This window comes from Pseudorasbora parva, chromosome 2, assembly GCF_024679245.1.
Source record: "Pseudorasbora parva isolate DD20220531a chromosome 2, ASM2467924v1, whole genome shotgun sequence".
In the NCBI taxonomy this organism is placed as follows: Eukaryota; Metazoa; Chordata; class Actinopteri; order Cypriniformes; family Gobionidae; genus Pseudorasbora; species Pseudorasbora parva.
Genome location: NC_090173.1, coordinates 28,987,703 through 29,011,927, shown reverse-complemented (window position 1 = coordinate 29,011,927; position 24,225 = coordinate 28,987,703). Strand labels below are relative to the sequence as shown.

General features: G+C 36.5%; 1 protein-coding gene across 2 annotated transcripts; it reads right to left on the bottom strand.

Annotated features, from left to right (window-relative positions):
- Positions 1-816: 816 nt before the first annotated feature.
- Positions 817-22,345, bottom strand: clcn7 (chloride channel 7). 2 transcript variants are annotated; one of them, XM_067414750.1, is made up of 25 exons: positions 22,136-22,345; positions 21,304-21,378; positions 20,863-20,928; positions 20,613-20,678; positions 19,937-20,069; positions 19,366-19,475; positions 18,596-18,676; positions 18,209-18,271; positions 18,043-18,126; positions 17,871-17,964; positions 17,592-17,656; positions 17,365-17,481; positions 17,150-17,204; positions 16,991-17,051; positions 15,157-15,298; positions 14,952-15,045; positions 13,852-14,024; positions 13,653-13,704; positions 13,374-13,501; positions 13,094-13,179; positions 11,187-11,319; positions 11,042-11,101; positions 10,777-10,953; positions 2,791-2,871; positions 817-2,222 (listed from the first exon to the last, which is right to left on the bottom strand). In XM_067414750.1, the coding sequence occupies exons 1-25, from the start codon at positions 22,238-22,240 to the stop codon at positions 2,136-2,138; spliced, it is 2,388 nt and encodes a 795-aa protein (XP_067270851.1). In that variant the 5' UTR covers positions 22,241-22,345; the 3' UTR covers positions 817-2,135. The 2 variants fall into 2 exon arrangements, with proteins under 2 accessions (XP_067270851.1, XP_067270857.1); XM_067414756.1 differs by lacking the exon at positions 21,304-21,378.
- Positions 22,346-24,225: the final 1,880 nt, after the last annotated feature.

Sequence of the window (24,225 nt, the reverse complement as noted above, 5' to 3'; positions counted from 1 at the left end):
TAAGAAAAGGAGATTTAGATGTTCTCTAAATGGATTAGAGCACACTGATCTTAACCCTCAGGCATCTGTCCTGCAGATGGACACTTTTTAAGCTCTATGCGGAAATATTTATATTGTTTTTAACGGAGCATGATTCAATTAAAGTAAATATCTGTGAATGGTTACAATTTATTGCTGTTAAACACGTTACCCAGACTCATGATTCAGCCAAAGTCAGATATATGTACATAATTATAAAGTATGTAAATATAATTTTTTAAAATTATCATCCAGATATTATGTAATTACATTAGCCTATAATTCCATCTCATGAGAAACATTGTAGAGACCCAGAGAGATCACTGTAGATAAGACATTTTTAGCCACACATGACAGCAATTATTATAATGAACAGGGTGAATCAACACGGGATTCGTACAAGATAACTTAAATGACATCCTGGCAGCATTACTCATAGAATTCCATTTTGCGTGTTCACAACTTACACCTTTTTTCAGATACCTCATAAGAATGTGTCAGTGTAGTATCTGGGATGATTATGCCAAGATAAATCTGAAACATAACATTCTGCTTTGTCATGTAGTGTTGCGTTAACAAATTTAAACATGGGCGGAGTTTCATGAAATATGTTTGCTTTTATTAATCCATGATATTCGTTTTGAAGCCATATATATGCTAGTGTATTAATTAAGGCTGACAAAATTAACAGATACACATTTAAAAGAATACAGTCTTGGGCCAGTCCTATTCTATTTTTTTTTTAAAATCCAAATCAGCCATGATTATCTGTGAGAATTACTGAAGAGGCACAAGGAGTTCATATGTTGAATAATAGCTTTATTAGTTCAAACGGTTATAAAACTCAACTTTTTTTTCCTTCAAATCAACAAACATATAAAAGTAGAGATCAGCAGAGCAAAAGATCATTAATCAATAAAAACAAAAAAATGTTGGATTGAAACATCGAAGAGTACAACCTTCGCACGCAAGTTTTTTAGCACATAGAAAATAGATGTCATGTTTATACGCTTCATCTGATGTTCAGTTAAAGACCGTTTCTTGCAATCAGTGCTTGGCAATTATTTTAGCATAATCTTCCACTGCTCAATACTGTGATTTATATGTTCATTTCAAAGTATAGATTTTCACAGAAAACAAATGCAGCTCAAGACAGAAAAATTCACATTCAGGCAAACTGCTCATAGGAAATGTACTTCATAAAACCACTATCTAGTTTTAAACTCGTACCAAATCTTGCCACGTGAAAAATAGGATTTATGCATTTAATTTTAGGGCCTGATCTACCCTAAAATATTTGATACTATTAAAATTGGTAAATCAAGACAGAAACATTTTAAAATCCTAAATAAGAGGTAAACAAAAAAGTAATGAACCATATTAACTGTAACAATATATGTAGTAGTCTGTATTAAGTGCACATAAAGGTATCGCCAATTATGTCTCTTAATGCTACAAATGGGGATAAGGGGAATCTAAAAATCAGGAAACTTGCTTGAATTGTCCAACACATTCATAATGAATACCTTACTTTGAGCTAACAACATTTTACTAGAATTGTTATGCATTAGCAAGTAAGTATTCATAATTAATATTATGCAGGAATTGTTGTCACTGCAAAAATGAAACCTTGTTGAAAAAGAGAAAATGCATACTGACACAGTCATGTCGATATACATTATCCATGGCATGACAATACACGTTGATGTACATATCTCAAATGGTAACTAGCCACGATAAACTTGTACGGTGACACAAAATGATGCTTTTGGAGAGGCACGATTAGTTAGGGCTCCTGAAAAGCTCATCTTCTCTAAAATAGTATAAATGTAATAAATAGTAACATAGTGCAAAACTAACATTATGAACTAACATAATGTGCTCATTCGCTGTATTTCCACAGGCAAAAATCAATGCATGACTGACTTTGTGATAAAGGAGCAAAAATTAATTGTTTTTTTAAATAATCGAGCCCTTAAAATGAATGTCTGAATTATGCATGTAGTAGGTTTGAGTTTGGCATCTTTGACATGAGAGAAACTCTGACCAGCCCCTGAGTTATTACGGTCCAAAGCTGGTGCTCTGAAGGCAGGCTCAAGGATGAACTTGACGGCCAATCACGTCTGAGCCAGGTGAAGCTCCTCCAGGCCATCTTTACCGATGTGGTAGCGTGCAAGATCCTTCCTGGTTACCAGCCCCACAACCTTCACATCCAAAACAAAAGGAATTAGTAAGTAATTTAAGTTATTAAAGATAACAGATGAATGGCCGATATTTAAATTATATACTAATTATGTAATATATTATACATAATAGTATAGAATATAACATAGTTGATTACGATCTCTATAATAAATTTAAATAAATTAAAGCTACACTATGTAACTTTTGATGATGTATGTACCTCATGAGTATGTCTGTTTATCGTATTAGATACATTAAGTGTGTTTAAAATGATGTTATGAAGTTACTCTGTGTGTTGCACACTGCTAGAATTAAAGTGCTTCTGCAAAATAAAACTGGAAACCGAGGATAACGCAGATATGACGTTTGTTTCTTCTAGTCTATGAAAACTAGAAGAAACGAACATGCTAAATTAAATATTTAATACCAAACGATACTGACAAATAAAATAATAAAATACTAATATCATCTAATAACTGATTAATAATTCTAATATAGTACCAACATATTGTTCATTCCTTAACATAGCTGTGAGTTAAAGGTAGTAACTGAAGCAGAATAAAACAGGTGCAATATTAATACACTTACCCTGTTCTCATTATCAACAACCACTAGATGTCTCAGTCCTAGCGCCCGAAATAATTTAAACACACGAGGGAGTGAAGTCTCCTAAAATCAAATATGAAAAACAACAGTTAATACCGCACATGATTAAACCACATACTCACGACCACTAAAATACACTGTGGCAGTGGCATTCTGGTTAAAGGGATAGTTCTCCCAAAAATTAAAATGTGATGTTTATCTGCTTATCCCCAGGGAATCCAACATCTAGGTGTGTTTGTTTCTTCAGTAGAACACAAATTAAAATGTTTAACTCCAACCGTGGCAGCCTGCCAGTCATAATAGTCCAGGCAAAATAGTGTTTTATGACAGACTAATTGTAAAATAATTTTTTCAGCTTAGATAATTTATATGAGGTGCCCAGAACAACATACTAAAAGTCCTAAGAAATCCTAGTTGAGGAAATATGTTAAATTCTCATCAATCCGAGATGTATGCCAGTAAGGCCAAACAAACAATAGACTCCAATGGGGCTATTTTTTTCCTTTACTCCTATCTAAATGAAACTTTACACAATGAAAGTACACATGAAAATAAATTTTATTTGTTTTACAAGTTTCTTTGAAAATGAATTTTACTATGCAAATGAGCTATACACTAATTGAATTTGCCCAAAATACACCCAAATGGGCTTATTTTTTCCTTTACTCCTACCACAATAAAACTTTACACAATGAAAGTCGACATGAAAAGTAAAACATTTTGTATTAGAAGTTTCTTTGAAAATGAACAATATACTAATCGAATATGCCCAAAATACTCCCTAGAGCTTACTTTTTCTATTACTGCTATCACAATCAAACCTCACACAGTGAAAGGATACATGCATGAAAGTAACATTTTTGTTTTCCAAGTTTCTTGGGAAAATCTATTTTAAATATGCAAATGAGCTCAACACTATGCCTAATTGACTTAGGCATTGTGTCTCGCAAAGTAACCACACATTGATTTTCCAGGCCGGTCATTATTACACTATCTCCAAAGTGTTCCTTTATTTTAATTTTCATCCACTTTTTGAATATCAAAAAGTCATATTTTTTTTCATCCACTTTGCAGAATATGGTAGCCTAGAAATGTAGACGCGCCCTAGTGGCAGTAAATTTAATCTGCCCGCAAGTGTCGTCTAGGAACTCTCAATACCCTTCTGAGCTGTATTCCTCTCAATCTGGACGGGCCAATCACATCGTGTATAGAGTCGGTAGGCGGGGCCATAATGACGACGGCCGAGTTGCGTTTGCGTGCTTCTAGTAAACACAGAAACTGGCGAACGGTGGTGGTCTTTCGAATCAACTTTGACCGTGACTCTGGAAGACTTGGAGTTAAGCTTTCCTCTGAGAAAAGAACAAAGAACGGCACTGAAGTCATTCTTAAAAAGGGAAGATGTGTTCAGAGTTTAGCCGACCGGATACAGTGAATGTTTAATCTATCAACAAGCTCGGTTTCACCTTCGTTGCTCTGGTTGGTGTAGCGCTATCCTATCGCGTGCAGAGGGAGTTTGAAAGACAACCATTTATCCCGCCCCTCGGATTGAGCCCTGTCTATGGTGAGTTTCCAGACCAAAACATCTTGATGTGGGTCTGGCTTGTCAGACTAAGAATATGGTTCACAACCTGTGTTTTACAAGTTCTCTGTCATCTTTACCATAAGGTCTTAAATAGTAATTTGTTCATCATTGTATTCTTCTAAAAAGTTTGCCACTTTTAGGAATGCTGTTGTTCTCTCATAATCTTCAGGTCTTCCGACTTTGAATCTTTTGGGTTTGTTGCCAGGGTTCACAGAAAACTGACTCGGAATATTCTTCATATTTCGAAAATTAGTGTTGCATATGTTGTGGTACATTGCATCGGCTGCATGAGGGTCATGGACAGATGATATTCTCCCAAAAACTGTATCAGACCATTCATCCTTCCTTAAGTGGCAAACCTGTACAACCATTGCTGTAAGTCTCCTGTTCTTACTGGGTAGATATCAATTTCCTCTCTCTTTTTCTTTTTCTTATCTATTTCAGTTGGTTGTCCACAGAACAAGCAATGCTCTTGAAAATTAAAATTGAGTTGTGGTTGTTGCAAAGATTGTATTACATTATCACGTACAGTATTTTCTGCTTTACAATAGCTGCGGCGGCATTCAATGTGTACTCGGTCTCCAGGAATTGTCACTAAGCTACTTCCACGTTGAGCACTGGTACGGTTCACACATTTGCGGCCTTTTGCTCGTAGAACAACTGATGTGTTTTCATCACTGAATGACTCATTACATATTTTACACTTCTCCATTTCTCCCTAAAAAAGGTATCAAAGTGTTGTCTAGCAATGAAATTAGGTCCAATAGAATTTGAAGTCTGATGTGTGGCCTGCCTGGTCTGAAATTATTGCTAACTACAAAAAGAGAAGCAGTTTTGGTGTCTGGAAAAATTATTTTAAAGAGCTGGAATGTCTGGAAACTGTGTCTATCTGGTTTTTCATCTCTTCTGTGTGAGAGTGAATAATTTAGTTGGTAAGAATGACTTCTGCCTGTAATCTCATAATTTTACCAACAATCCCAATCTTTTGTAAATCTACCAGCCCAAAATGTTATCTCACCACATTACTAATGACTAAGATGGCTATTCTGACTTCTTCTGATGTTATCTGTGGGGGACTGTCATTAGGTAAGGCTTGTTTGCAAATAAAAAAAATAATTTAGAAAGATGGAGGCAAGATTGGGCAATCAATTCCTAAGGTCAATTTATGTCTATTGTGGCAAGTGACTTCAAATGTATCGTGTTTATGCATAGGTTAACTTACTAAATGGACATGAATGTGTTAGATATTTGGCCCCTGTTTTTTCTACTTGTACCTTTAGGGCTTCTTGGCCATAAGTCAATTAGGCATAGTGTTGAGCTCATTTGCATATTTAAAATAGATTTTCCCAAGAAACTTGGAAAACAAAAATGTTACTTTTCATGCATGTATCCTTTCACTGTGTGAGGTTTGATTGTGATAGGAGTAAAGGAAAAAATAAGCCCTTTAGGGAGTATTTTGGGCATATATTATTTTATTTATTTAATCAAGTAACATTTAATATCTCTAGCATGATGGAAAATAGTAACTTTAGGGTTCACACAGAGGTGTCGGAACCATTGTGTGTGTGTGGAAAAACAAGACCCACCCACTTTTTAAGACCAATGATATTGGACCCACTCACTTTTATCGTCTCTAATTCAGCACGTCTGTTTAGAAACACTTATTATTAAACACATGTTAAACGCTTTATTTCCCCTTTTTTAATAATTTTCTCAATTTTTATTGAAAATAAATGCCTTTCCGATCTGATATGTGATGGGAAAAGGTAGGCTAGTAGAGCCAGTGTGGCAAAAGACGGATTCGAACCTCTGATCAATTTGCGTCAACTTGAAGCCATGCATCTTACCCTACACTATAGCCATGATAAATAGCTCAGTGATTTCTGTAATTTTGTCTGGCCCAATCAATCGTTTAGTAAACGGCACTATTTCTATTTGGACACGGAGCATAATAAACATGCAATTGTTCATTTTCATTAGGCTACCTGTGAAACTGTTGATTTCTATGGCAGAGGTCTTTTATCATATAGGCAAGAGATATGGCCTCAAACGCACCATAATGCAGGATATCACATCTACGAAATAATACATTTTCTGGGGGTGAACCCCCAGAACCCCCCACAAAAAAAATGCCCCACCTTTAACATTTTTTCACCAGCTGCTATTGGGACCCACCAACTTTTTAATTAGCCTCCGACGCTCATGGGTTCACATGACAATGATGTGCTAAAAACTGAAAAGATTTTGAGATGACAACATTGTCAAAACGATCCCTGTTCACAAATCCATCACTTAACCTGAGGACAACTTAATTAGAAGGTATCTTAAACTGTGCAAAAAATAAATAAAAATAATTCCAAACTACAGTCCGCCCAGTGAAATTCGGCCGTTTCCACCACTGTATATATATATATATATATATATATATATATATATATATATTATATATTAGGGGTGTAACGGTTCACAAAATTCACGGTTCGGTTCGATACGATACACTGGTGTCACGGTTCGGTTCGGTACGGTTCGGTATGTTTTAGATGCGTAACGCCCGTTTCACACATACTCCGTCTGCAGTGCGTGTGCGGTGCGTGTTGTGTTGCGTGTGCGTTGCAGGATCCGTAAGCCCTGTAGTGCTTTCACATATGCTGCGTTTGCAGTCCGCAACTGATCCACTGTTGCATACCACACAGCATTTATTCATTATTTTTTTAAATCCAAAAGTTTTTACTGAACATGGCTCGTCAGAATTCAAATTCTCTTTGTTTACTCTTTAATAGAAGTCAGGTTACGTAGCCTACTACATTTAAACAACATTTTATTAAATTCATTTATTCATATTTATATACTTTAGATTTAGCTCACACAAGTGGCAAAACATTTAAACATAGTTTATAGCCTTAAATCACAAACATTTTAAATTAGAAACTTACAATAGTCTATTCAAAAACAGCCGACTCTCGTCTTTTCTTTCGTTTTTAACCCCTTTTAAAAGAAATCCTGCAGGTCAAAAAGAACTTTGCTTTTCACCTCCAAGAAAGTACGAGTGCTCTCCATTATGGCACATTTTTTTACCTAAATGCCAGGTAAGGTGTCGTTTTGTTGCTTTACTTGAGAAAAAAAGCCATGTGTTGACTTTGAAACAAGAGTATATTTTAAATGATATGCATCTGTGGTGAAATTACTAGATTTTCGCGTCAGTACATGTTTATTTTAATGCGAACGATCTTCTGTCGCTTTAATGCAGAAACGCAGCGCAGCAAAAAATAGACTCGGTACGAAAACGATCCGTGCACTGCTGCAGACGCAACGCTCCTGGAACGGACTGACGGACAGCATCCGCGTGCAGTGTGAAAGGAAAGCTGTCATCCGTTAACATGGGTACTGAAAAAAATACGCACCGCACAGGCACTGCAGACGGAGTATGTGTGAAACGGGCGTAAGGTCTCATATCCGCGGCTATAAATGGACCACTCGCCACGGTGATGTCTTTTGCCATTTGAATAAGTTGGAAATGTCTGTCTAAATGCTGCGGGGATAGTTTGTGGGATAGTTTGTGGCGGTTTCTCCTTTTAATCGTTTTGTTGTCGGCGTAAATGAGTTGATTGACATGACATGAATTATTCCCGCTGCGGTACCATCAGCAAATGCGACAGAGCGTTGTTTTTTAATCCATCACTCTTGCCAACACCATCATAGCTTACAAAGAATCCAAAGTTCACCCAAACACCAGACCTGTTGGTTATTGGAGGATCTTCTATTTCTGGTTTGTTAAATGCAATAGCCATTTTGCCACGAGCATTCAGCGCGTAGCCTACTATAAGCGAGGACCTGACTGAGCAGCCTAAAACATATTTGTTTTTTGTTTTTTTCTTTCACTTCGGCGGTGTCAGGGGCATTGCCTGTTATATCGTTTTGGTTATTGGGCTACCTTGTTGAACGCATATTATTATATTTCACACACTTTTTTATTTTCCAAATCTAATTAATTCGTCCAAGAACCGTTCTGTACATAATGCGTACCGCGTACCGAACCGAAAGCCTCGTACCGAACGGTTCAATACGAATACGCGTATCGTTACACCCCTAATATATATATATATATATATATAAATATGATCATGCCATTTGACCGGAAGTAATGATGGATGGGAATACTAGATGAGATTAGTTTTGGATATGAGGTAAAAACATAACACAAATAATGTTGGGTTTCTCACAGAAACCAATCGGTTAATGTCTTAAGACATCAATATGTCGTCATGAGCAGCAGGGTTTTTGTGCATGTTGTCTAAGCATGTTTTTTGTTTTACTCTCAGAGTTGTTACCCATTCAAATGCATTATGACTGGCAGGCTGCAACGGTTAAAGTTAAAAATCTTTCAAAAATCTTTTGTGTTCTACTGAAGAAACAAACACACCTACATCTTGGGTGCACTGGGGGTAAGCAGATAAACATCACATTTTAATTTTTGGGAGAACTATCCTTTTAAAGCTTGGACACGGCATAATTCCATGTTTCCAATAAGCCTTAAACTGCCGAGGTTCCAGTCTCAACCTCAATTTGTTATTTAGTTTTTTTTTTTTCAATTTCAGATAAATTTGCCCCTAAATGGCATGCAAAAAAACAAAAACTATAATTGGCTGCTTTACATTGAAGTCAGGTTTCAGGCTGTGTTCACACTTAACATCTTTTTTTGACAAGAGCACTGTTTTAGTGTTTTTTGTTTTTTAATTTAAAAATAAATAACAAAATCCACGTTTGGTTCCAAATAGCAGCCGAGGGCATCTTTTGTTTCTATAACAACAGCCGCAAAGAGTACTGTGTGATACAGATACAAAATGTCAAGAAAGAGAAAGTTGGCTCTTGCGTTGGCTTTTGAAATTAACAGGGAGGAGAATGTGGATTCACAATAGGGCTGTGCGATAGTGAAGAAAAATGCGATATCTTGATAAATAAAGCGATATTCGACATGCGATCAATATTGCAATTAGTGTGTACGATCCATTTAAATTATATATTTTTCAAAGTATTTAAAAAATGAGAATAATATTATTTGTGTTTCACATTCTTTCTGGAAAAAGAAAGCATCGCTGCAACTTCTTAAAGTGACCAGCAGTGTTTTAGCAAAAAAAAAAAAATCATAAATCTGACAAGATAATTTTAACAATGTAAACAAACAAAAAATGAAATGCAAATATTTAAATACCAAAAACTCTTTGCTTGACCTGGTAATATATCGTTATGTCAACCTAAAACTTACCATCAAGAACATCCAGGTTAACAAAGACTCCTGAACCAGGGGTGGACGATTATTTTTGTTATTTTCATTTATCTTTGTTATTAAAAATAAAAACAGTAGTCATATGAATATATATAGGTTATTCAGCCTAGATGACTGAGTGATTTACTCTTGTTCTCTTGTTGTTTGACAGACAGAGGCAGGTTTACTGTTTTAGCAAACTGTCACTTTAAGAGCTAATGCACGCATTCGGTTTCTTTCCCCGACTGATATTGTTCACTTAAAGCATAACCGACTCAGTTTACATGAATACTCATCAAGACAGCCATTTTGACATAACTGTGGGTGTTGACAGTTTTGAGTGTGTAACAAGACACGAAATAGAACTGAAATTGATCACACGCTTTCAGAGAGGTGGTGTGTCCGTGTGTGTGTGACTGCAAGGGGTTGCTTTTCGCAAGTTATTGCCTTTAATAACTCTTTTTAACATCAAGCAAGCCACATAAGTAAGTCGTGTGCCTAGTCGATTCTCTGCTATACGTGTCAACCTAAAACACACTTTTCACAACGTTGAAGTAACCTATTAAAATCATTCAGATATTGCATGCCATTGCGATATGCATATTGCGCTATATACATTTGCGATATTTCAATATATTGCACAGCCCTAGTTCACAACATTTGTGAATGCACAACATTATAAAAGGAAAAGAAAACAGTATGGAGCCTAATTTAGTCCATGAGCTCAGATTTGACGATGAGTGGTTTGCGCCGACACTAGAATAATTAGGCGATCTACCAGCACCTTCTCCATTTTGCTTGTTGTTATGAAACTAAGTCAGGTCTTGTTGCTCGCTTGTCATTGCTCAGCTGTCAAAAAGGAGCTTGACGTAAGGCATTTTTATCAGAGAAGTTGAACTTTTTTCTCTTTTTAACTCTGAGCTGCAGAACAGACACGCTAAGTTGCAGCAAAAGACGTCGGCGTTGGCACTCAACTTTTTTGAAAACAGTTTACTCCATAGGATTATAATGTAAAACAGATGCTGGCAGCTTCAAAAAAGACGTCAAGTGTGGACACGCCGTTAGTCTGTGGGCGGTTCTTGGCCAGAATATGCTACAATGCAAGTTACTTAAGTTAACTGACCTGAGGCACAGTATATGGGGTTGGGTTCATGAACTCAGTGAGGTCCATCATGCACTCTCTCTCGTCCTGAGAGACGTGGATGGACTGAATAGGGGGGAAACGCGGATATGCATCTCTGAAGTCCTTCAGCTGTAGCTTCCTTTGGATGAGACGTGAAGACGCCCTCTCCACAAATACCTGAGACACAGACAGAATTTGCCATAGTAACAGTAGTGCCTATAGAATAATGTCATAATAAAGCCATTATAATACAATTTTTACACACCTTATGTTTGAGAAGAACAATAAGCTGAGAGCGGAGAATAAGCCCACAGATTTTGCCCGGCTGTGGGAAGAAGACAGGTCTTTATTGAATCTGGAGAATACAAGGAGTAACGGGATCTGATGTCATATGTTCATGGATATGTCACCTCATCATGCCCAGTAGTATGGGTGACCACTGGGAAGCCGTTGTGATTGGTGGATGTGTTGCTAAGAACGTCCACAATTGTTCCGACCTTCTCCACTCTGTTAAAGCAGGTGACTGGAGAGCTCATGACCTCCCTGTGGTGAACACATTCACTATATGTTATTTGAGCATTAATTATATAATATTGTAGTATGTATTAATATTTTGATATTATAGCTTTTACTTTTACATTAAGTTATAGTCAATTTGTTATGTCCATTATTGTTATTCAGCTTTATTTATACATTTATTACAGTTTTACTTTTAGTATTTTCATTTCAGTTAGTTGCCAAAGCATTGTTTTTATTTAATATTACGTTTCATTTTATTTTAGCTTAAATTCAATTAATGAAAACATTTTGAATAGTTTTAGTTGATTACAACAATACTGCACTAGATTAGTAGCTGTATATGTTGTATATAATATATATTGCCAAGGACAGTAGATATTTGACATGTTTTGTTATCTCATCAGCTGATACGTTTTTCTGTTTGGGCCAATGCTCTGTCTAAATGTGTTTAATAAGACGCTTTATATATCCGATCACATATGCGCACTTCAATAAGCCCAAATAATGCAGGTTAATGTGTTTACATGCCAGGGAAAAATCAGGGTAAGGAGCAAAAATCTAGCCAAGATGATCGGTTTATGCTTAAGATCATGAATGTAAACTTCACTTATTCCCTTAAGGTGAAACAAAACTGTCTGAACACATTTTTGCATTTTGCACATTTTGAAGCTGCTTTTGATTTTCACAGATGACTGGCTTGTGCTGTGTTCCGACCTAAGCAGTTATTAGGACGATATAATTTTAGTGATATTATTATAATAATTATGGTTAATTTGCAATTGCATTGTTATTTGTGTCATGAAATGTTTTGGTATTGTGTTATGGAAACAATAATATCTATATATAATATCTATGCTGTTTTCATCTTGGTTTAAACGACTTTATAAGAAACGTGCATCTCTTTTATAACAAGAGCTTGAAAATGTGTGAATAGATTACCTTGCAATTCAATTTTAATGTGATATAGTTTTGTAGTTTTTTTTTTTTTTAATTGTGAGTCGGTGATGTCGCACATGTGGTAATGTGGTGATTTCGTAATGAAATTAGGAAAGGAAAATTAATTGTAGGTCCTAGAATTAATTTAATAATAATAATAATAGCCTTAAAATAATAATAATAATTATTATTATTATTATTTAAAGCTACACTATGCAACTTTTCCATCCGCTACAGATTGCCTATTCAAAACGTTAAAGTTTAGGCGCAGAATCTTGGGACGTGGTTTTCACCTCACAGCCAGTGGAAAAGAATCAGGATAGGACTTGGGTAGAAATCAAGTTCATGGATGCGGTTAAAAACGTTACTGTAGTATGAAGAGCAGTACCGAGTGTTGTGGAGCTGAGCAAGGCCGCTGGAGTGATTGTTGCGCAAACACACGCCTCGCGAGTATTGGGACTTTTATTATGATGGGACACAGTCGCAGGCGGCATTTCTGCTTTTCCGGTCGTGATTATAAGGTAATGCAGCTCTGTTTATCATATTAGATACATTTAAGTGAGACATTTTAATTGGTTCCTTGATTAAAATAGCAATTTCTCACAAATTACAAATAGTTGGAAACATTTGGGATAACACTGGTCTAGTGGTTTTTGGATATTTTACTGCAAAAATCCTACACAGTGAACCATAATTTAATCAATTTATGGCAAAACAAGCCAATTATTGTCTTGGCAATATTTGTAATCATTGATACCTAAGGCTATCATTGATACACAATACTATTGTCTATCAGCAAAACCCTAGTGTATCAAAAAGATAAAAGCATCATTCGGTATGTAAGACTGAAAGATGTGGTTACCTAGCTGTCAGCCAATGAGAAGTAGCAGGAGCCTCCCAGTGGAGGAAAGGAACACTCTGCAGCTTAATATGGATGTCATACAGGCCCTATAAACAACAAAAACCAGTCAGACAAACTGACACACGCTTCATGCTCTAACAGCACAAAACATAAATGACATGCATAACTGACTAATGCTCTATGTATGACACCCTTTACAAAAAGACCAAAAACTACTGGAAAGACAAATCACCACTTCACAAGAGACAAAAACAACCATGCTAGATATTTAGCTTTTCACCTCTACAAAGTAATCCCCCACAATTTTGGCAGTCATCAGCACAAGCATGATGGGAAAGCCATAGGTCACGTTCCCGGTGGCTTCTATCAGGATTACCGTGAGACTGAGAGTCATTCTGACAATGCCACCTGTCAGATTAACACAAAAAACAGACACGTACTTCTTTCACAAAAGTGCAGGGAGCACTATTATAAACCACCACAAGACTGCATTCCGGCTGCATTTCCTTAAAGAATGTCTAGTTGAAATGCACATGATGCTAAAACATCAATAACTCACCAAGCTGAGCCGCAGCACCTATCAGAGCATATTTTCCAGGATCCGCCCAAATCTATCAGATTAGAAAATGTCAACAACACAGAGCCAAAATATGAAGAAAGATTAGCTGTGCTATTTTTCTCATATGTGCGGTTTAAGATTAATTGCAAATGTAGCTATAATTTAAAAAAGGTGCCGAGATGGGTAAAGTTGTACTTACTGGTTGGCTAGAAGTGATGACAGACAAAAGAATCCCAAAGAGTCGCCCCCAGGCTGCTCCAATGAGCAGAGAGGGGATGAACACTCCAGCTGACACGGTCAAACCATACGTCCAGACAGCCAGGAGGAAATAGGTCAAAGTGAAGAGCCCCAAAGTCACAGGGTTGTATGTTCCTGAGAGTAAATTCATTACATTTTACCAATTAAACACCAGATTCCCTGTTTCGCCTATATTCACCAATGCCCCTCCAAAACCCCATCTCCATTCAAAATAAAGCACATTTTTAATTCAATGACCACTCTTGACTTCACTAAAACTTAAATAGGGTACCCATATTTACATTTACATTACATACATACCAGCATTTTTAGACTGAGAGAGAGAGCGAGAGAGCGAGAGAGCGAGAGAGAGCGAGAGAGCGAGAGAGCGAGAGAGCGAGAGAGCGAGAGCGAGAGCGAGAGCGAGAGCGAGAGCGAGAGCGAGAGAGAGAGAGAGAGAGAGAGAGAGAGAGAGAGAGAGCGAGAGAGAGAGAGAGAGAGAGAGAGAGAGAGAGAGAGAGAGAGAGAGAGAGAGAGAGAGAGAGAGATGAGATATAATAGGGTCTCTTATGCATACTATCGGGACTCCGGCTCTAGGGGGCACCATAAGGCCACAAGCCATAAAGTAATATTAAAAAAACCATATGAAGTAATAGTGATAAAATAATCAAATTACATTCTGAAGCATTGCCAACTTGCTCATTATAAACCTAGCCATTTTGTATGTTGTGATTCTTTTTGTTTAGTCCAATGACTGCATACTGACTATTGTGCACTTGAAGCACTCTGTGAAAGTAATCAAAGATGGCTTCTCTCGTGAGCGTAGGAAGATTTTAGCTGCCTGTGAGCTGGCCTGCTTCCAGCTTGTAACTCTAAATCTGCTTAAAATCTTGGCAGATACATGCAAACACACACATACACAAAAAACATGCAGAGACACCACATAATTCAAGAAGTGTTGCAACAACAATCAGGCTTGATGTTTTAAATAATAGCCTGATAAGATGTTCACACACATTCTCAAGGCTGTCCACACCCAACCACACCTGCACAGAGACACACCTGGAGGGTTGTGGAAGAGACTCCTCACACTCCGCTCAGGTGTGTTGAAGAAGGCTTTGGCCATGGAATTATATTCACCATCAGCACAGAAGAGCTGTAAATGAACAGTATAACAAATCATGGTTCTTTTGTCATTTCAGACTATATTCTGGTCTAAGATCAGTTCAACTAAGTATTTTTGAAAGCTCAGTAAGTACATAAACACCTGCAGAGGATATTCCTCAGTGTGGTCTGGTCCCAATGGCTGGCAGTCATTGGAGAAATAGATCATAGCAAAGGAAACTGTGGCGGTCACCGCTGCAACCAGCATAGCCTCCATTACCTGCAGGCAGGGCCGGTGAATGTACCTGAGACATAACACAACCTGTTCAAATCTCACAGGCCGATGGATGGATGGATGGATGGATGGATGGATGGATGGATGGATGGATGGATGGATGGATGGATGGATGGATGGATGGATGGATGGATGGATGGATGGATGGATGGATGGATGGATGGATGGATGGATGGATGGATGGATGGATGGAATTGCATTTATATAAAAAAATAAGAAACTTTTTTAACTTTTGTAAATTCACTAGCAGAGTTTTCATTCAAACGTAAAGCGAATATTTTCAAATTTCACCAAAAATACAACAACAACAAAGCAAACAAATGCCAATTGTGTAAATATACAGGGCAATGGAAACAGATACTTTCACTTCTGAACAATTTTATGCATCCTGCAGAATAAAAGTATTAAATTCTTTAAAAAAACTAAACAACTGACTGCTCTTACTGACCCCAAGCTTTTGAATGGCAGTGTAAAAAATAAAGCTGACATATTTCAAAATAAAAGGTTTGTTAAATGTAATATTCTCAAATATTATATTTACTTAAGGGATAGTTCACCCAAAAAGGAAAGTTTTATGTTGATCTGTATTACCCCCAGGGCATCCAAGATGTAGGTGTGTTTGTTTCTTCAGTAGAACACAAATGAAGATTTTTGCCGTATAATGCATGTCATTGGGGTGTTTTTCTATAAGAGCCACTTTGAGAGTAAAAAACACATACATGACATACAAATCCACATTAAACCCGACACATTGATGTCTTAAAACACGAAACGATCAGTTTCTGCGAAAAACCCAACAGAATTTATGGTATTTTTTTAACCTCGTATCAGACGAATCTCATCCAGTATTCCCAATGTTCCAATGCAGGAGAAGGTCAAAACAATGGTGCACTCATAGATATGTGTGCATAGATGCCTCATTCAACCAATCCGTGAAGGCACTAATGAGGTTTCTATAAATATATATTTATGATCGCTCCAGATTTTGACCTTCTCCGGCGGAAGCACTGTGAATACTGGATGAGATTTGTCTGCTATAAGGTAAAAAAATAGCTTAAATACTGTTGGGTTTCTTGCAGAAAACGATCGTTTTGTCTTAAGACATCAATTTATCATCACAAGCCGCAGAGTTTAATATGGATACGTATGTCTATGTGTTTTTACTCTCATAGTGGCTCACATAGAAAAACACCCCATTGACAGCAAGTTGGAGTTAAAAATCTTTGTGTTCTACTGAAGAAACAAACACACCCACATCTTGGATGCCCTGGGGGTAAGCAGATAAACATCACATTTTCATTTTTGGGTGAAGTATCGCTTTAACATTTTGTGTTTTCAGGATCAGTCCTTCTCAGACTCTATTAAACTCTGAACAAGTTTAGAAATTCTCTTCCTTTACTTTTTGGCCTAAATTTGACATGAGGGCATAACCTGGAAAATTGTTGGGCACACGACATACATAGCCAAACTGCTTCTTCTAAATTATACACAATTACTTACATTCAATGATTACACCTACTCTAACCTATTGTCAAGTTACTGCAAAAGTGACTTTTGTGGCATATATAAAGGAACTAGATACTTTGTGGCACCAATAACATTTTTCCATTATACAAGTTCTTGATTTTCAAATATGTTTCCCCCGAATGAATGCAAGACATATTACCCATGATCTTTTATATTCAATAGCTTACGATCCTACCTTATTCTGAAAATTGTTAGCCAATTATTGAGTAAATTGAACAATGCCCCAAGCAGCCCTCCTGGAAAATGAAAGAAAACCAGAAAAATTACTACTAATTTTAATTTGGTAAACAAAATTATTAAGATGTTTTATGCACAGACAAAGTGTTCCCCTTACCTAAAGCTCCCATGATAATGAAGAGAGGAATTTCATATAAATTATATTGTACAGTCTAAAAAAAAAAAAACACACACACACACACATTAAATTTAATATAGCTATACCAAAAAATGCTGATGTTTTTTTTCCTGTGATATTTTTGAAAGCTTTAAGAGTCAATTCCACTTAAACAGATTTTCAGAGTAACTTAGGGAGAAAGATACAGGACTTACATCACCGTCAAATCGTCCAAAGTTAATGAGACCGGGGCTGGAGAGTTGTCCAGGCTTCCCATGGTTAATACTCTGGAAAAAGTTCAGTGTGAAGGAGGAGACCATCGAAGCAAAGAACTAGATCAAAAACAAAGGAGGATGAGAGGTTCAAGCAGTTAATCTTCAACCTGAGTGAGTGAAATAGTGCTCTTAAATGAGGAGCCAAACTATTATTTACAATCACTCACAATTCTCCAAGTCAACATCTGGTTCCAAAAAGACGCGCCTTCCTCTAAACTGAACAGAACCCCACCTGTGCCAAAAACACAATAAATCAAAGATGATCCTAACAATCAATCAGAACCAAAATCATTCCAGGGCAGTTTTAGCTTTTATTCAGATGATCACATTGTGTATTTTCACTTTAACAATTCTGTGTATATAAGGTTTTTTAATATGCTTGAACGATAATGTGTTATTGACTTGCTTCTATCTGAAAAAAAAAAAAAGATTTCTACGAGTCTCACCAACAGGGGCTCCAAAGGCAGCGGAGACTCCAGCAGCTGCTCCTGCCGAGACAAAATCTCTCTTTTCTGTGTCCCTGCGGAAATACTCGAACATCTACAGGAACAGAAACTCGCAGTCAGGCTCCATGATCACTGTAAGGTTGAAGCAGACTCAATAGTACAGAAAACTGACCTTAAAATCTTTTTTTAGTGACGTGCTTCTGCCTTGAGAAACTCCTGCAGCCACCACTGCTCCTGAGTGAATCATGGGCCCTTCCTGTGAGAGAACAGCAGATGTTGAGTCCGTTAAGCCTGAATTTAAGTCCCATTAACCCCAATTGACTGATTTTCTATTGTACCTTTCCAACAGCAAGACCTCCAGCTACTGAGCAGATCACACCAAAGACCTTTACCACCAGAGTCTGTGGACATGGAAGGAGAAAAGTGTCAGATATTGCTTTAAAAAAAAGAGAGAGAGTGAAAGTGATGTGAAGGCTAAGTATGGTAACCCATACTCAGAATTTGTCCTCTGCATTTAACCCAAGTTAGTTAGTGAACACACACGGCAAATTGTGGACACACACAGAGCAGTGGGCAGCCATTTGGTGCGGTGCCTGGGGAGTGATTGGGGTCAGGTGCCTTGCTCAAAAGTTATTGAGGGTGGAAGAGTTCACTCAACTCCCCGAGAATCGAACCTGCAACCTTTGGTTTTTAAGCTTTTAAGCTTAAGCTATTAGAAACATCACCTTTAGTCGAACAACACGAGGGATCTTCACTCCATTCAGGTAGCATTTTATCTGAGGGATTCCACTTCCTGCAGCAATGGGCTGAGGGAAAATGAGAAGACTGAATTTTAAACAATAATCGAAGTTAAATAATATTTTACTAGCAAATCTACATAGTATACAAATGTATGCCATCATTCAAACGTTTGGTGTCAGTACATATTTTTTTAAAGTAGTCTCTTATAATCACCAAGGCAGCATTCATCTGATATCCAGTATAACAATTCTGATAAATCAGCAATATTGTGAAATTTTGACAATTTAAACTAACTTGTTTCTAACGTAATATATTTTAAAATGCTACTTATTCCTGTGATTGGCAAAGGTGAATTTTCAACTTCATTACTCCCGTCTCCTGTGTCACATTATTGTTAAAGAATCTGTCTAATATACTGATAATAAACATTACTTATTATTATCAATACATTTCTGGGAACCATAATTCAATATTAAAACAGCATTTAATTGGTAAAATCTTTTGTTAGTCACTTTTGAGCCATTTAATGCATCCTTGCTGCATAAAAGTATTTCTTTTAAGAAAAAAGTTACACTTCTCAAAAATAAAATAAAAACTATTTTGGTTAAAAAAATAAATAAATCTGATTCAATAAGTGAATTAGTGTTCTAGTATGCAATTGCAAACACAGCCAAGTTCTGTTCTCTGCTTGAAAGCATTGTAGAGAAGAGAGGCATACTGCAAGTCAGACAAATATCTGATAAAACACACTCACCTCAATAAAAGCAACAGCAATAGCACCAACCATCACGAAAGCAGAGTTCAGCACTGCCCACAGTATAAGAGAGATGGACAGGCCTCCGAGCTCTGTGAATTTCTCAATGTCTGAACATCTGGTTAACGAAACTCTGAAGCCAATAAGAAATACATGATGCACAATGACACTTAATTAAACTGAGGAAAATAAATTAAGCCATGCAATTAAATTAAGCCTTTTCATAAAAAAGCTTTTTTTTGTTTTAATTGATTGCTTCAAAAACATAAATTTAGCAATTGTAGTCATTTCTGCAAAGAAAGGGAAAATGATTTAATCTTGTATACATGGATGGACCACCACATCACATATCAGACTGTATTGTAACATTGTATTAAAAATATTACTTACTGAGCTAAATTACTGCATAATACCATTATGGCCAAATTATTCATGTAGTCCCAAAGGAAATGGATTACACAAACATCTATATTACACATGTAAATGATTGCATGAGCTCATTTCGATGGCATTACGAGAGAAACAGATCATATAAGAATATTGTAAAACACAACAGACAGAAAAAGGATACTCTGTTTGACTACAGAGTACTTGAGGTCAGCAAGATTCTCAACTGCAATATCTATAATGCATGCAATGAGACCAGTGAAGAACCCAATAAGACCACAGATCACCCATCGCCTGATCTCCAGACATCTGAAACCCTATGGTTCAGAGAAAAAAACAATCCATGTTAATATGCAATGGCTAGAAAAATTTCCTGTTGCACAGCAAAGTCTGTTCTGTCAGTACAATGAACATTATCTTATATTATCATTAAATTATCAGTAAGTGTCGTTCTGCAAATCTTAAAAATGATTGCATGGCATATTCATCATGGATCAAGCGGTACTTGGAGATTACCATGACATTTTTTTATATGTTGTGCTGTGAGTTTCATGCATTAATTTAGTAATATATTAATTATTAAAAAATAATTATGTGACTGAATAAAATTTAGTGTTCAGGGGTCGAGTTGATACAGCATGTGTACGTAGACCTACATTTTTTTTTTTAAGTGTGTGAAACACTCATAAGACTCAATTTTGGGACAGTCTGTAAACTAAACATTCATTTCAGTCTCAATCGAACATTAAGATTTTAACAGCATATGACTCAAGTTAACCGCTAAGATTTTTCCAAAGACACAGACCCAGAGTTTGCCATCTCCACCTCTATAAAAGAAAATCTCTAGTGGCTCTACTGACCATGTGACTCATCCGTCTCTCTTCCTCCAGGAACAACTGATTCTCACTGTTATCATAATCAAGACTCTAAAATACAAAAAGCATATGTGTGACATTTTATATCATAGTTCTTCAAAGACAGAACTATTTATTCATTTTAATGCATTTTAAGCTCATTTACAGAAAAACTACAGATTCTTCAGAGAATTCCTAACAGACACTCAATTGAAAGAGAAGAGGGCAGTTGAAGGTCAGATCTAGATTCAATTACCTCAAATTTGAGGGACAGCAGCTTTTCGTTGTGAGGGATTTCCTTCGGTCGACTTCTCACAAAGTCCTGTGTGATTTGGGTAAAAAAAAGCAGATTTAGAGTTGCACGCCTGAAATTCATCAAGCCCATATACAGTCATTCTATGCTCATGCAATCAGAATAGCACATTACTTTATTTAGCTACATCAACTCTTTGCAGCCATGAGCAAACTCGACCTCATGCCAGCACATCGGAAACATGTCATCAAACAATTCAAATTAAATCAAGCTTTTTCCTGAGTCTCCAGCCAACAAAGGCTTATTTTAGAAGCGATTTAGACCAAACTCATGTGGATGAAAAAGAAAAAAAAACCTTGATTTTTTTTAAGTGACCTTTGAGTTGAACTGTTTTTTTTTTTTTTTAATTAATAAAAAGTTAACTGATGTAAAAACTGATTTTACCTCTTCGGGTGAGATTTCCTCCTCAAGGTCCACAGTGCTCAGCCTGCCTATGTGAAATATACCTCCCCCAGATAACTATGAACCAAACACATTACACTTATGAAGAGTCTCCATTAATCTACATTAACTATATATATATATATATATATATATATATATATATATATATATATATATATATATATATATATATATATATATATATATATAGTTAATTTGTATTATATAAAAAATTTTTTTTAGTTTTTCTAAGGGCCCACATGACAAGATCAATGTATGAAGCCCACTGCATAAGACAGTGAGGGAAGCCATCATTTCTAGTTGTGGCCCAGACAAAAATCTATCTTGGTAGATGATTACAGCTCAGGAAAACAAGGTCACAAACAGGACTGAACCAAACACACAATGCAGGTCAATGGATCACAGGTGTTTACAGTTTCTCAGCAGAAAAAGAGAGTTTAAAAGAAATGGGAAGTTAAAAATCCACATATCCAGAGTTGCAAAACACCATAAAACATGTCATTAGGCAGAAATAAAAGGACTTTACACGGATTTACAAGTAACACAACAAAGTAACACAACAAGGATTTACCCTGTAATAACAGGTTCAAAAATAGCTAACGTTATTTTGTTTTCGTTTCAACACTGTGGAATGACATGAAGTTGCGAAGTGTACTAATAATATCATGCTGTCTGCGTCTGCATGCTTAAAGCATGCGGTGTTTAATCAGCAGAGCAACCAATTCATATAAGCAGAAGCCAAACCATATTTTAGATTGAATGTGAGTTCAATATATGTCTTTTTTTGCAGTCTGCATGGCCTGTCTGCTACCTGTCTGTTGTATTTCCCATCCTCGGCTCCGTTCAGCAGTGGTGTTCTCTCTCCGCGATCATCGCCTCGGCCAGACCATGACACTTTCTTCGTGATGTTGGCCATGTCAACTTTGACAGTTATACATACATTAAACCTGTTAACTGGAAATCTACTGCGAACACTGCTTCCCCATGACTAACAATCATAAGCAACCCCGTGACGAGTGTACGGAAAGCATAACGGTCCAATAAAGGAACCGTTTTTAAAGGAAGTCTGGGAAATGTAGTTCCCGATTATTCTGGGTTACGTCAAATGACGGGAATGTTTTGAAAGGATTGGAACATGCTCATAACTGTCTTTCCTATTTGATATTTTTGACGATATTAATAATATTAAAAGTATATTATTTCCACATAAATGGATGGGACGAAATAAAAACAACCTTATTTTAAAAATAGAATTATGATATTTAACACTATTCCAAGGCATGTGCAATATTGTAGCTAAGACAATTTTATGACCTTTCTATGAAAACTAGCTAAAGCTTACGCCATATGTATATATATATTATATATATATATTGTAAAAGATTATTTAGAAAAAAAGTTACCTGGTTGCCTTAAAATTTTGAGTTCATTGAAATTAAAATTTTGAGTTAATACAATGAAAAGTTTTTGAGATTCGACAACCTTTATTAAAATATTATTAAAAGATTTTGTACGCATATTGGGTAATTGTGTGTGTTTTATTTCTGATGACACAGTGAAACATGCCAAATAGTGCTATTTTCATGATTTACCTAATTTTTTATGTGGTTCAGATACAATAATATTTTGAGTTTCTATTTATTAAAGGTCCTGTTCTTCGCGATTCCATCCTTCAAACTTTAGTTAGTGTGTAATGTTGCTGTTAGAGCATAAATAATACCTGTAAAATTAAAAAGCTCAAAGTTCAATGCCAAACGAAATATTTTATTTAACAGAAGTTCCCTTCAAAGCCTAAAGCGAACGGCCGGTTTGGACTACAGCAGCAAGTGCAGGGATGTAATGACGTTACTAGAACCGTCTGTTGACTAACCCTCCGCCCACAAGAACACGCAAAAAAGGGGGTGTGGTCTTGTTGGTCTCCCACGTGGAGAAGAGCGTGCATTCAGCGCTTGCATCTCCCCGTCATGGTAAGAGGCGGGACCTTTCCGGGCAAAGTGCACTAAGCTGCTGTCCAATCACAACACGGGAAGCGCTGGCCCAATCAGAACTCGTTACGTATTTCTGAAGGAGGGACTTCAAAGAACAAGGAAATCATCAGGCCGTTTTTAGGACAGAGGAAACAGCGCTGTACAGATAAGTAAATTGTGTGAAAAATACGGTGTTTTTTTACACACGAAACATGAACTCATGTTATAATGCACACTGTAAACATAATCAAAGCTTCGAAAACACGTGGAGAATGGGACCTTTAAACAAATTTCCTCCATTGTATCAACTCAAATTTTTTATTTCAATAAACTCAAAATTTTAAGGCAACCCGGTTACTTACTTTTTTAAGTTAAACCAACAAAAACCAACAATTCTTTTTACAGTGAGTATATATATATATATATATATATATATATATATATACAGCATTATTTGACAGCATTATAATTGATATATATATATATAAGTCTGCAAACGTCGGGGGACTGAGGGATAAGTTGCTCAAGATTCAGAATAGGAATGTTGTCCCATTCTTGTCTAATTCTTTGTCGCATCTTCCTCTTTATTATGTGTCAAATGTTTTCTATGGGTGAAATATCTGGACAGCAGACTGTCCATTTCAGTACCCAGATCCTCCTTCTACACAGCTATGATGTTATAACTTATGCAGCATGTGGACTGGCATTGTCATGTTGGAAAAGACAAGGTCTTCCCTGAAAGAGACAACGTCTGGATGGGAGCGTATGTTGTTCTTGAACTTGGGTGCCTTTCCAGATGTGTAAGCTCTCTGTGCCACACGCACTCATGCAACTACAACTCACAGTTTGAAACGCCTCAGAGAAAACGCCTGTTTCTCAGAGAAAAATTGCAAAGAGTTTAAAGTTAGCATCATCTACAGTGCATAATATCATC